This window comes from Gekko japonicus, unplaced genomic scaffold (assembly GCF_001447785.1).
Source record: "Gekko japonicus isolate JY-2015 unplaced genomic scaffold, Gekko_japonicus_V1.1 scaffold2195, whole genome shotgun sequence".
Taxonomy (NCBI): domain Eukaryota; kingdom Metazoa; phylum Chordata; class Lepidosauria; order Squamata; family Gekkonidae; genus Gekko; species Gekko japonicus.
Genome location: NW_015173739.1, coordinates 233,930 through 248,352, shown reverse-complemented (window position 1 = coordinate 248,352; position 14,423 = coordinate 233,930). Strand labels below are relative to the sequence as shown.

At 52.1% G+C, this 14,423-nt stretch overlaps 1 protein-coding gene across 1 annotated transcript in view; it reads left to right on the top strand.

The window, feature by feature from the left end:
• GRAMD1B (GRAM domain containing 1B) overlaps positions 1-11,881 on the top strand; it is a 41,060-nt gene extending 29,179 nt beyond the window's left edge. Inside the window, exons 14-18 of the mRNA XM_015423444.1 lie at positions 1,063-1,153; positions 5,634-5,645; positions 6,659-6,766; positions 9,424-9,541; positions 11,790-11,881. Of these exons, the coding sequence (XP_015278930.1) occupies positions 1,063-1,153; positions 5,634-5,645; positions 6,659-6,766; positions 9,424-9,541; positions 11,790-11,879 (419 nt within the window). The 3' untranslated portion in view covers positions 11,880-11,881. The remainder of the gene's footprint in view (positions 1-1,062; positions 1,154-5,633; positions 5,646-6,658; positions 6,767-9,423; positions 9,542-11,789) is intronic.
• Positions 11,882-14,423: the final 2,542 nt, after the last annotated feature.

Here is a 14,423-nt window from a genome sequence, read left to right as displayed (position 1 = left end):
GAAAGAGAGAAAGAAAGAGGGGGAGGAAAGAAGGAGGGAAAGGGAAAGAAGGAGAGAAGGAGGGCTGCTTCTTGCTCCTCGTGGTCCGGGGCTGCTGGGAGCAGGGGGCGGGGCTTGTTGCATGTGCCTGCCCCCTGGGCTCTTTACTGCCGGAGCTCCGCTCCTGTGCTCTCCTGCAGGAAATGACCCCTGTTCAAGATACTACTGTAACATCAGCATGGCGCTTCCCAGGCCTCAGTTTTCATACCAAATCCTCTTTGCAAGGGGGCGGGGAGAGTTCCAGAAAGTTAATCTGGGGCTGCAGGTCAGAAAGAGGAGCCTAGAATGATCCTCCTCCTGGGGAAAAAAAAAGCAGAACTAGGTCAGGGGCATCCATCAGAGAAGGGAATCTACGTCTTGCCAGAACTTCCTGTGGTGTGTGATGCGTGCCAGTTTGGTGTAGTGGTTAGGAGTGCGGACTCTAATCTGGGAGCACCAGGTTTGATTCTCCACTCCCCGACACTCCCCACTCCATAGAAAGCCGCTTCAAAGGTTCATTACAGACTTAAAAGGCAGCTGTGTCTTTTTATTGCACTTACCCCAAATACACAAAAGTGCACACACACTGGTTTGGGGTGGCACACAGTGATTCTGTAACGGAGAACTGGCACTGTGAGCCTTTGCCTGTCCAGTTCCGCAGGCCATCAGGTCTGCTCAAGACAACCTCTTCCAAAACCATTCCCAGGAAGATCGTCTGCATGACGGGCAGGAGGCTCCCCGGTTCAAGCCCCGGATTCTCCAGTTTGGTGTCGTGGTTAGGAGCGGGGACTCCAATCTGGGAGAACTGGGTTTGATCCCCCCCCCCTCCACATGCAGCTGCTGGTGTGACCTTGGGTCAGTCACAAGTTCTCTCGGAGCTGTTCTATCAGGAGCAGTCCTCGAAAGAGCTCTCTCAGCCCCGCCTCCCTCATAGATCGTCTGTTGCAGGGAAGGGGAGGGAAAGGAGACTGAAAGCCGTTCTGAGACGCCGAATGAAGGGTGGGGTATAAATCCAATCTCTTCTCCTCCGCTGCTGCCTTCCAGGTTCCACACAAACACGGCACATCCCCGAGGAAAGTCCCAGCGGCTTCCACTTACAGAGTGTCTCCAAGTTGCTGCTCATTATCAGTTGTGTGTAAGTGATTCCTTCGCCCCTTCTGCCCCGGGGAGGGGTTGTTGTCTCTTTTCTCTTTTGCCTTCCTCCCCCCCCCCTCCACCTTTGTGTCCCTCTCCATATCATTCCCCAGTCTGGTTTCTCTCTCTGAAGCTGAAAGGGGTTTTGCAAGAGATCGTAAATGATTGTTCCCCCGTCTCGTGAAAAGAGTTCTCCCTTCGTGTGTTTGGAATTGAGAAGACAAGACTCACTGAGAAAGACAGCGGTGCTGGGACAAGTTGAAGGCAGCAGGAAAAGAGGGAGGGAGCAATGTTCCCTCTAAGCTGTGGAGTCTTGTGAGCAAAAATCCCGCTTTGTGAGCTTCTGGCATTAAACTGGTGAGCGAGCAGTTTGGCTGCTGCATACATTAGTTTGCTCCGGAGCCCTGCTTCCCGAGCGGAGACAAAAATGGGTGAGCCGGAGGCTAAAAAACTGTGAGCTGGCTCACACTAACTCAGCTTAGAGGGAACACTGGGAGGGAGACCCGACATGCGATGGAATGACTCAGTCATGGAAGCCACGAGGGTTGCCAAGTTCTCCTGGGCACCAGCAGGGGTTGGGGGGGGGTAGGGTTGCCAGATCCGGGCTGGGAAACTCCTGGAGATTTGGGGATGGAGCCTGGGGAGGACTGGGACCTCTGTGGGGTACAATGCCGCAGAGCCCACCCTCCAAAGCTGCCATTTTCTCCAGGGGGAGCTGATCTCTGTAGTCTGGAGATGAGCTGTCAGTCCAGTGTTCCCTCTAAGCTGAGTCAGTGTGAGCTGGCTCACAGTTTCTTAGCCTCCAGCTTGCACATTTTTGTCTTAGCTCAGGAAGGATGGTTCTAGAACAAGCTAATTTATGCCATCGCCAAATCGCTCGCTCACAACTTTAATGCCAGTAACTCCCAAAGTAGAATTTTTGCTCACAAGACCCCACAGCTTAGAGGGAACATTGGCTGTCACTCCAGGGCATCCCCAGGTCCCCCCTGGAGGCTGGCATCCCTACACCACCCTCAGTTTGCATGACCTGAGCATGGCTGTTAGTGGTAGGACATTTTTGGAGAATGTCGATTCACAGGGTAGCCTGTGCGGTAGTCAGTAGCGAACGAATGGCACTTGACACAACATGCGCGATGTCTGGAATCCATCTCTGGTTTTTGTAGCATCCGACTCACGCGTTCCCTCCATTCTGAGTCTGGTCCATTCCCTTCTGCCTCGACTGTGAGCATTCCGGAGAATCCTCGGGGCGGTTTGGCTCCCGTAGATGTCAGACAGGGAACAGCTGTCGATCCAGACAGGGAGAGAAATGGTATAACACGGGGGTTGGCAGCAAGAGTGGAGAGTCTCATAGAAGAATGATGAAATCGATCCCCTGTCTAGAGCGCAGGAGACGGAGAACAAGCTGGGGGGGGGGAGCAGGCCAACAGTGGAGCGATTTCAGATTTTTGGCGAGGCTTATTGTTGAAGGGAAAAAATTGCAATTCATGGCACACTAACAGTTGTGTTGCTTACTTAGCTGGTTATGCTCCTGCAGAGTGCAAGGGGGGTTTGACTAGATCAGGGGTCATTTCGTAGGAAAAGAGGAGCAGGAGCTCATTAGCATAGTTTATTTGCATGTGCCACACCCCCTGACATCACCGGAAGTGTCTCAGAAGGCAACACCCACCACTCAGGCTCCACTGGACTGTTTTGGATTCCTAGCTATGGGGGGGGGGGGAACATGCAGATCTGCCCTCGCAGAGGAGGGAGAGCTTGTACCTGAATAAACCTTGGTCTTAAAGGTGCCACTGGACTGTTTTGGGGCGGGGGGCTCTGCAACTTACGTGGCTGCTTCTTGCTCTGACTGAGGGCTGCTGGGAGCAGGGAGCGGGGCTTGTTGCATGTGCCCGCCCCCTGGGCTCTTTACTGCCGGAGCTCCACTCCTGTGCGCTCCTGCAGGAAATGACCCCTGGACTAGATGACCTGCAAGGTCCCTTCCAACTCTAACATTCTATGATTCGCTCCGTCGGAGCCATTTCTACCGCACAAGGGCGGGAATCTTCACTTTTGGCCTCCTCTGATCCGGAGGGAAAGCAGAGCATTTATTTAACCGGCGTGGATGAAAGAAAACCAGCCTGAATTCTTCCGTCCCTCGTAGCCATTTTGAATAGTCCAGCTTTCCTTTTTAATTCCAGGAATCTGTGTTGGATCCCTGCCGGTGCTTAATTCCTTTTAGGGTTCCACTTGGGTGTTTTATCAACCCCGTTTGGTGCTTATTGGAACTGTGGAGGGCTTGGACAGTCGGGCAGGAGATTCTTTTGGACTCTGCTTGCTTTAGATACAGACATTTATCGGGGTGTTCGGGGGGCGGGGAGGATGAGTGAAGGCTTTCCCCCTCTGAATGTATGTCCCCCTCCCCGTGCCAAGCCCACTCCATCAGCTAGCTGGTGCAGCTCTGATTTGATCTTGCTATTATGCGTGGGGGGGAGGTGTAGGTTCAGCTTAGTCCTTCGTTCTCTCATGGTCTAGATTCAAAGGACTGCAGTAAAGGTAAAGGTCTCCCTTCCTCGAAAGCCAGTCGAGTCCGACTCTAGGGTTGCGGTGCTCATCTCTGTTTCAAAGCCGAAGAGCCAGCGCTGTCCGAAGATGTTTCCGTGGTCATGTGGCCGGCATGACTAATCACCAAGGCGCACGGAACGCTGTTACCTTCCCACCGAAGTGGTACCTATTTATCCACTTGCAATTTCTTGCTTTCGAACTGCTAGGTTGGCAGGAGCTGGAACTAGAGACGGGAGCTCACTCTGTCATGCGGCACCCGGGTCTCGAACTGCTGAACTACTGACCTTCCACAGCCTGCAGTTCAGCGTCTTAACCACTTGAGCCACCGCAGCTCCCAAGGACTGCAGTAGAACAGCTAAATCTGAGTCCACTGGCACCTTAGAGACCAACCAGAGCTCCAGGGTATGAACTTTGGAGAATCTGCCCTGGTTTGCCCGTCCCTGTGGCCACCTCTGAGCAAGATATCGGACCAAACGGATACAAAATATTTTGCAAGCTTTTGAACTCACCAGAACTCTTCTTCATGCTGGATCTTAAATGGCTAGGTGGTCAGCAGATTTTTCAGCGCATGATGTTAAGGCCTGATCTTTCATGCCTCCTGCGTGAGGTCAGCTGTGTGGCTGGAGTGGTGTCTCGTGACGGCACGTTCTCTGGGAAACAGCGCTCCGTCCACGCCGTCCGCTCTCTGTGCTTCCACTGGAAGGACCACAGCACCTTTAAACCAACAAAGGTTTATTCAAGATATGAGCTTTCATATGCACGCACGCTTCTTCAGATACACTGAAATGGAAGCTGACAGTTCAAATATATAGGGCAATATTTGATATATTTGAACCGCTAGCTTCCACTACAATGTACCTGAAGAAGTGTGCATGCATACGAAAGCTCGTACCTTGAATAAACCTTTGTTGGTCTTAAAGGTGCCCCTGGACTCAAAATTTGTTCTGCTGGTTTGGACCAACACGGCCGCCCACCTGGATCCATCTCAGAGTCTGTACGCCCACGTGGCCTTCCCCCACCCAAGGACCAGGGGGGGAAAAATCCAGACATTGCATAAGCTGTGCACATTCGTTCTATCTCCTTGATTTGCATACCTGGCTTAGATTGCTTAATGTGGAGTCTTCTGTTTCTGATTTGCATGCATGTGGCCAGGTTTGGTGGCTGGGTGGTTGGAGACTGGGCTGAGAGAAGCCGTGGAAATAAGGATCGTGGATCACAGCGGGTGGCATGGCAGCCACATCTGGCTGTGGGCCCGGAAGCTGCACTCGGGGAAGGTACCTTGGTGTAGTTTGGTATAGTGGTTAAGTGCGCAGACTCTAACCTGGGAGAACCGGGTTTGATTCCCCACTCCTCCACTTGCACCTGGCTGGATGACCTTGGGCAAGCCGTAGTTCTGACAAGAGCTGTTCTTGAAAAAAAGAGCAGTTTCTGTCAAGAGCTCTCTCAGCCCCACCTGCCTCACAGGGTGTCTGTTGTGGGGAGGGGAAGGGAAAGGAGTTTGTAAGCCGCTCTGAGACACCTTTGGGTAGTGAAGGGCGGGGTGTAAATCCAATCTCTTCTTCTTCTCCTATGGCCGAAACGCTCTCCACGCCCCTTCCTTGTTTCCAGATGTTTATAGAGACTCTGTACAGGTGTCAGGGATCCTGAGGACTAGAAATGGACTCTCTCTGAAAGCCACTATTCTCTGGACTCTGCATTAACTCCGTTTTGTGACGTGCCCATCCCTAGCCCCCTCCCCCTTCCACTAGAGTGCTAGGTCACCTTCTGGCGAAGGGCACCCGTGCTCAGGGTATTCTCTTTCTCTCTGCATGCTCTCCCCCCCTCCCCGATCTCTGTGTTCTGTGTCCTTTAGAAGACCTTCCCTGGCAGTTTCTCCTCTTCTCAGCTCTGGTGTGCTTCTAACCTTCTCCTCCTCCATCTTTTCTCTTCCCTGCTCACATTAGGATTTGTTTCAGGTACTGTCTCCTTTTATTACCTTCCTTTTCGCCCATCCTTCTCTTTCCATCTCTCTCTCTCTCTCTCTGTGTCTCCATTCTAATTGGTGGGCTTGTTCTTTTAACACCGTCTGTCTGAACGCCGCTCAAATTCTTCTGGGCCACATCCTTGTCTGTTGTTTTGTAGAATGAGCTTGTCCTTTCTACCTCGTCGTTTCTCTCTGCTCCTCCAACAAAGCGTTTTCTGCCCCCTTTGCTGTTGGGCTCCGATGAGGGTAGGCAGGGCGCATAGTTCCCTCTCGAGCATTCAGCTGAAGGCCAGGACCATTCCTCCCTGCCACCTTCCCATTGTTCATTTTTGGCACAAACACGTTTGGGTTGTGGACTTACTGCTTCCCAAAAGATGGGCTTATTTTACCCTCTTGCTCTTCCTGAGACGAAGGGCTTTCCCGCATTCTCCGTTTCCTTGCTTGTATGTTCCTGTTTGTTCAGGGGAGGGGGCAGTTTTCTGTTCTACATGTGTGTGCTGCCTCTAGTGGTCAGTTCAGTATCGCATCGGATTATGTCTGGCATAAAAACATGCTGCTTAAAGGGAATTACGCTGGACGTAAACCGATGTGATATCAAACTGACCACTAGAGGGAGCAAGGCATGCTGAGCAGGGGGGGAAACCTCCCAAAGAAATAGGAAGTGACAAGTGAGAAATATGAAAGTGTGGGAAAGCCCTCGGTGCCTTTCACTCAGGCAGTATGAGCCAAATAACCTGAAGGTTTCTTCGCATAAATGACTACTCAGAACTTTCTCTGCTGATGTTCATGCACCTTCTTTGTTGCGCAACCAGGGCATGTTGAATCTTGAAGGTACATACTGAGCCATTCACATTTGGGCATGGCCCAGCATGCCCAAGGACCTAGGACACTTGAGTTCACTTTGGCACATTAAAAAAGGACTCTAAGAGACTTCCCAGGGGGAGTAAGGACCACAGCCCCGGCTGCCTGTCTTAAAGAAGTATCCTTTTTCTTTTGCCTCCCCAGTCTGGTGCTTTTGGTAATCCTCAATATGATGCTGTTCTACAAACTCTGGATGTTGGAATACACCACCCAAACCCTCACGGCGTGGCAGGGCCTGCGGTTACAGGAAAGGTAACCTCTATTCCTTTATTCTGTACTTAACGCTCACTGACCAATGGGTCAGAAGCAAACAAGTTCGATAGTTGTTAGGGTACAGAAGAGTATAACCCAAAAATACAGAAAATAACCCAGCAGCCAGAAATACAAAGTGCAACAGACAATGGGTTCACAAAATCTGGGATTTGTTTATGTTAGACGTTTTTTCAGTTTATAAGGATTCTATTTATAGTGAACAACTTTTTTACAATCCGTTAAGTATTTGGCTCCCTTTAGTAGAAAAGATAGATTTAGAATGTTTTGAATGGGAGGCTATTAAAGCTGCCAAATATAAGCTCCTCCTATTTTGTTGAGGCTACAAAAGGATTTCGCTAAATAGATTGTTTTTTCACAGAAGCTAATGGTTGTCAGCCTATCAAAATTGTTTATACACTATAATAGTACTGTAAATGATATGTAAATGATAGTACTGTAAATGATATGGTTCCAGTGCCCCTTTTCTTTTTGTTGTCACAGGTATTTTGACATCGCTGCTGCTATTTTAAAGTGTAACAATATGTAACTACACAATAATGATAATAAAATTTACTTTAAAAAAAACAAAAAAACCCAAAATATATCATTGCAGATAAAAGCCATTGATAAAAATTTTGCCACAACAAGGTGACAACACCTGGGGAGCCGGAGCGCTCCCCCTCTGACTGCTGGCTAGATATGGGCTGTGCACACTTTTATGTGTGTGTGTGTGTGAGAGAGAGAGAGAGACAGACAGACAGAGAGAGAGAGAGAGAGAGTGCACTTACAAAACAGGGTTTGGCCGGTTGCCTTTCCCCACCTCGCTGCTGTCTAAATAGAAACCGTTTGCCCCGCTACCACTTGAGGTGCCCAGACGTGAAAACAGAACGAAGCGCCTCTTCCTTCTCAGTGCGCCTTTTCCTGGCACACTTGCGCCGCTGTGCCTGGCATTGTTTCGTTACTGGAAGTCCCGTCTGGGAACAAGAGACCCCCTTCCCTTTAAAAAAAACAACAACACAGTGGCCCAGATTGCCATAGTGGGTTGAACGGTGGCTCCTTGGGGTCATTTCGGGTCAGGAAAATGGCACGGGGAGGGGTAGACTTCTCCCCCCCACACACACACGTACAGTGGTCCCGGTCAAAAGTAAGACCCTTGGGCCCCTGAAAATTAAGTGATGCCTCAATCACTGGGCGCTCCAAACACGGAACTCCCGGTGGATATTTAGTTTGGACTGGTGAAAAGCTGGGGACTTGATCGTCTTGTTGAGGCCACTTGGCTTGTTATACTCTTCCTACACACAGATGACTTCTCCAGCAGGAGTGCATAACATGTGTGAGGAACATCTGACTGGTCAGCCTTCGTTGCCAGCCATGCTGTGCTTTGTATGTTACAGCAAATGTGTGTTTTCCCAGTTACATGTGACCTCCATGTAGGCCACCCCGGTGTTAAGGTCTGCTAGTTTCCATTCTTTATGGTATAGAATTACGGCCGCTGTGTTTTGTTTTCCTCCCTATAGTGAAAGGCAGGGGTCCCCGACATAGTGTCTATGGGGGTACCGTGGCACCCTCTGACGCCTCTCCTGGTGCCCACCAAGTGTTCTTACAAAGCGGGTGGGGCTGGGGGGAGCCCTAGCAGGATCTCACTGCCACAGGAGGTGGTGGCGGCTACAAGCATGGACGGCTTCAAGAGGGAATTGGATAGACATATGGAGCAGAGGTCCATCAGTGGCTATGAGCCACAAGGTATAGATAGGGACTCTCAGTCTGGGGCAAGGGATGCTCTGTATTCTTGGTGCTTTGGGGGGGGCACCAGTGGGAGGGCTTCTAGTGTCCTGGCCCCACTGCTGGACCTCCTGACGGGCACCTGGTATTTTTGTCCATTGTGTGACAGAGTGTTGGACTGGATGGGCCATTGGCCTGATCCAACACTGGCTTCTCCGATGTTCTTATGTTCTTATGACTTCTAATTGGCCACTGAAGATCTGATTGGCTGGGCAGATTAAAATAATGTTGTTTCAGTGGCAGCTATCACTGCAGTGTTGGTTTTATTCTCACTCCTCTTTCTCACGCTTATTAAATTATCTCTCTTCTCCCCAGCACTCGAGATACTGCTGTGAATGTAGCTCTGTTTCTTGTGACAGCCTGTGACGGAACAGGACTCCTTCGACTGACAGGCCCTGTTCTGCCCACCGCCCTCCTTGGCTCCTGCCAGTTCCTGGAGAGTGCTATCCCACTTCCCTCCACTAGGCTGTGCTGCCACCACCGTCCTGCTGGGGGACGTCCTGCCAGGAGGGAGAGACTCCCGACGCCCCAGGGAGCAAGGACTTTTATTAGATCTCTGATTCCACCCATTTTACATCACTCTCCACCCCTTTTTGCTTGGTCTGTCCAGCCCCCCCCTCCAGGGATTGGTGCAAGCCAAGGAGGGGGCTGGCAGAACAGGGTCTGTAAGTCAGAGCGGGCCTCTTCTGTCACACGGCCGTTTTGTGGTGAGCTCCCCCTCCCATGGGAGACGTTTGCGGCTGACCCGCCACCCCGTGTCAGGATTCCAAAGGGGCTCACAGGCTCAAAAGGGAAGGGGGGGCCCCCTGTTTTAAGGGATCCCGAGTCACTCGCCGTTTTCCCCAGAGCTCATCTTTGCTCCTCTGTCTCGGCAGGTTACCCCAGTCGCAGACGGAATGGGCCCAGTTACTAGAGTCCCAGCAGAGGTATCACGACACGGAGCTCCAGAAGTGGCGGGAGATAATCAAGTCATCTGTGATGCTGCTAGATCAGGTGAGAAAGAAGCCGACACCTACAGCCACCGTAAGGGCAGGACTTGTGTTCCTAGCACATGAGCCGCCGAAGTCACACAGAGTGGCTACAACTGCCAGGGCGGGCTGCAGTAGTATGTCCTGCGATAGTATGATCCCTGTTCGTCATGCAGGGGAGAGAACTTCAGTCAGCCACACTGGGAATCCAGTGGATTTAGGCAGATCATGAGAAGGGAGGGCAGGAAGGCTGTCACAAGAAAGATGGAGCCAGAGGTCCATCAGTGGCTATTAGCCACAAGGTACAGATAGGGGCTCTGGGGCAAATGATGCTCTGTCTTCTTGGTGCTGGGGGGGGGGCCAACAGTGGGAGGGCTTCTAATGTCCTGGCCCCACTGGTGGACCTCCTGATGGCCCTGGTATTTCTGGCCACTGTGTGACACAGAGTGTTGGACTGGATGGGCCTTTGGCCTGATCCAACACTGGCGTCTCTTATGTTCTTATGTTCGAAGGGTTGCCTCAGCGCTTAGTTCTCGTGGCCCTTCCTTACACGCCCAGGGAAATGCTGATCGCCACTGTGGGATCAGGAAGCAATTTTTCTCCAGGCCAGTTTGGCCGGGGAACCCTGGAGGCTCCCCACTCTTCATAGAGCAGGGGTCACTGGGGTGTTGGGGAGGAGAGGTATTTGTGAAAGTCCTGCCTTGTGCCGTGGGTTGGACTAGATGACCCTGGAGGCCCCTTCCAACTCTGTGATTCTAAATCCAAAAGGCACTTCAGAGTTATGAGGATGGCAAAAGGTGGCTTTAGGCTGAGGCTTAGTTGGCTAGCAGCCAACTTGCCCTGGGCCGGTCAGAGCTTGGGAGCTATGCAGGATCAGCTGCATTCTGTATACAGATAGGAGGCGCCCCCCCTCCCCGAAAACTGGGGTCGCTGTGTGGAAATGCTGATGGCCACTTTGGGGTGAGGAGGCAATTGTTCTCCAGGCCGGATTGGCCAGGCATCCTGGAGGTTTTTTGTCATCTTCTGAGCGTAGAACAGGGGTCACTGCGGGTATGGAGGGGGAGGTATTTGTGTATTTCCTGCATTGTGCAGGGGGTTGGACTAGATGACCCTGGAGGTCCCTTCCAACTCTATGATTCCATGAATGTCAACCCATCTCTGCTCATCTCTTGCCCAGAACACTCCACTTCATGACCCAGTGGCATATTTTTCCTCACCTTAGTTGGCAGCTGGGTATCGAGCAGAGATTTTCATACTGTTCAGGAGGGCTAGAATGTTTGGTGTAGTGGTTAGGAGCACGGACTCTAATCTGGGAGAGCCAGGCTTGATTCCCCACGCCTCCACGTGCAGCTGCTGGTGTGACCTTGGGTCACTCACAAGTTCTCTCAGAGCTGTTCTCTCACAAGCAGTCCACGGAAGAGCTCTCTCAGCCCCACCTACTTCACAGGGCATCTGTTGTAGGGAAGGGGAAGGGAAAGGAGGTCGTAAGTCGCTCTTCGGGTGGTGAAGGGTGGGGTATAAATCCAATCTCCTCCTCTTCTTGTTTTTTTTTTGAGGGGGTATTTTAATGAAAACTGATGACTTTGAGTTTCTGGGTTATAACTTGGGCATTTCCAACTGCCTAATCCCCCCTTGCCAGCGTGCCATGTCCTTTTGGGAGTTCCTCCATGGCAGCTTGCTTTCTGATTGCCCATCTCGTATGACTGGTCACCCACACCTTTCTCTGTGCACTGCTGTGCAAGGATGAAGCTGCCACTCCCGCAGTCAAATGCCCGTGGCCCGATGCCCCAATTTGCCACACTGCTTTGTGGGGGCGGGGTTTCAGGATACTCGGGGGTCTCCTGTGACTGCAGATGCAGTTGCAGTCTCTTTGAGGGAGGGGGCGCACCCATTCACGCCTCCCTTGGCTTACGGAGGCCTGAGTTGAACAGGGGAGTCTTAAGCAAGCGGGCGTCGCTTTCGGCAAGCAGAAGCCGCACAGAGTTCCAGCTGTGACCAGCGTTCCCTCTAAGCTGAGTTAGTGTGAACTAGTTCACCGTTTTTTGCCCTCCGGCTCACACCTTTTTGTCTTCGCTCAGGAAAGATGGGGAGCCCGCTAATCTGTGCAGCTGCCAAATCGCTCGCTCACAGCTGTAATGCCAGCAGCTCACCAAGTAGAATTATTGCTCACAGGACTCCACAGCTTAGAGGGAGCATCGGCTGCGACCCGGTTTGTTTCTGTATTTCCTTGTCAGTCATTGCCTCCCCCCCCCTCCCCCCGATTTGCCTTGCAGATGAAAGACTCGCTAATAAACCTTCAGAACGGCATCGGGTCTCGTGACTACCGGTCGGAGCCAGACGAGAAGCGGAAACGGTTCCACTAGCAGGCGGGGAACGCAAGCGGCCAGAGGACTGTGTGCAATATGTATACATAGAATATGTATGTGTATATATATATATATATATACACATACAGATTTTTAAAAGAGAGGAAAAACAACAACGCCGCATGTACCGAGGAGAGGGAGCGGTGCCGATTGACCTCCAGCACTTCGTTGAAATGGAGCGTCCCTGGGGCAGGGGTCGGATGTTGCAGGGTGGTGCCCGACCAGCACTGGGGCGACGCACAGCCCGTGCCATCCTGGGCCCCGCCCCCACACACCTCTCTTGGTATTTTCCTGCCTGTCTGTCTGTCCGTCCATCCCGCCCGTCTCTTTCCATTTTCATTCCGGTAGGGAAGACTCAGAGGGAGTGAAACCCCACCTCGAGCTGGACGTTAAGAAACGTGCACTTTGGCGTTTCGGGACGGCGTGCCGAGGGCGACGGGGTTAGTCTCTGGCTCTCGGCTCCTTCTCCGCCGTGGCTCCCGGGTTCTGCGGGAGCGGCTCCGTGTTAACTGTGAACCAGTGTTCATTTCATTGCATCCTTTGATAGGGTCGTGTTCTTCTCCCCTGCTTAGCTTGGCGCGCTTCTCCCGGCCTCTGCGACTTCAGCCGAGGGCCCTGACAAAGGTTTCACGGCATTTCTTGTCTCGTGGAATGAGTTTGTTTGAAGCAAGAGGGGGGGGGGTTGCTTGGGGAGAGCCCCGTGTTTAGTTCTGTCCTTGGCGCTAACTGCCTTTACGTGGGAGGCGTTAGAGGCCAATGTGTTTTCCCTTTGTAAGTTGTCCTCCTTGGCTGTTGGGGATTCTCTGATTGTAGTGTGTTCACATCCGTCGCCCCCTGTATGTCCCACGGAACTGCTGCTTCTCTGAAAGGGCTATACGTACACATATCCCTCTCCCCTTACTGGAGGTGGAGGGGAATTCCCAGGTTGAGAATCCTATTCACAAGGCGTCCCTTATTGATTGATCATAAGATATTTCCCAATCTCCCTCTGCCAAAAACCAAGGGAATCGGAGCTTAGGACCAAACCTCAGACTTTCTTGAGGGGCTTCAACCATCTACTCCTGCAACCAAACTTCCCCGTCCCAATTCGTGAGGGTTTTATGCATGGATTTCTGGTGTTATCCACCATGCCTCGCCTACGTCCAAGCAAGAGAGGTGATAGGAAGAACAGAAGTGTATTAAAAGAGAGAACATTCTGTTGCCTAAATCAGGTGAATATATCCGCATTGAGAAACCAGCTGCCTTCCAGCAGGAAGCGTGTCCCTTGGAGAGGTTAGGAGGAGGAAGAACAGCAGGCGGGGAAGGGGGGGTTCTGTGTGTATTGGGGAGGGGGGTGTCCATAAGGCAGACTGGTAGTTCTCTTTACAGAGAACTTCGTTGAACTCTTAGTAGTGGCCACACAAACCCTCTCTTGCATTTTTGGTGACTTTGACAAGCCAGCACTGGGGGTCTGGGGCAGGTGCAGGAAATACAGAGCTAGTCGTGTTGACTGGCCGGTGGGCTACGGAAACCGTGGGAAAAAAATGCATACTTTGTTGTGGACCAGTTCTTTCCACCTCGAGTAACCTCGGATGGGCGAAAGTCAGACCCTCCCATTCTTGTTATCTTTAACGGCAACAATCCAAGTCAGAGTCGATCGGGATTGCGGTCCTATGTAAAAAGAGAAGACGGGGTTCCCTTTTAGAGGGCAGCAGACGTGCGCGAGCGGCAGGATCTGGGGTAGCCACCGGCTCTCTCTTCGCCGGCTGTCCATTGGTCCGAGGAATCCGTCGCAAGCAGCAAGGGAGTCTTTCCTGCTTCGGCGAACAGTGCTGGTTTCTGCAACCCGCTCCCCCAGCACTGAGTTGATATTGGAGACAAACGACATGACGTGGGGCTGCTCGGGATGTGACGCGTCCATTTCTCGCAGGTGAGAAATGAAGTCACGAAGCCGAGCAAGAATTCTTTGGAAGGACCAAGTCCCAGACGCTCAGCACCTTTCCAGACTGGGCCACTGCACCTTCCCTTAGTCTCAAACAGTCCTGTCCTCTTGCAGGGTGAGAGAGAGGGGCCAAGGGTTGAATCGTAGGGACTGAGAAAAGCGGTCGTCCTCTCCTTAACCGGTTTGGCACAGGAGCTGAGTCCGTCTAGGCAGTGTTGTGAATGCACAATGCAGAAGACTCCTGAGTCAGGGAACACCCTTTGGGGCTCTTTTCCCGAGCCCACAGTGGATACCCAGGTTGGTGAGGTCTCTTTCTTATTGTGGACTCACGTTGAGTTCCCGTGCTTGCATTTAGCCTTGGAAGGGCATCCATTCCTTCTGTGTGCAGCAGCAAATGTTCTTTATTCCTCCCTCTAATCGAGAAGCAAGGAAGGAAGGGTTCTCTTGGAGCCTGGCGGTGGGGATCTGTCTCCCTTCAGAACCAGCCGGCTGGCAAAAGGCAGCATTTCCTGAATAGGGCTCAAAGGGGGTTGGTGACCCACACTGTGAATACCTGGGCAGGGGATGCTGTTTGGGACACGGATTGGCGGGCTGGTGATGGAGCAGTGAGGAGCCACAGG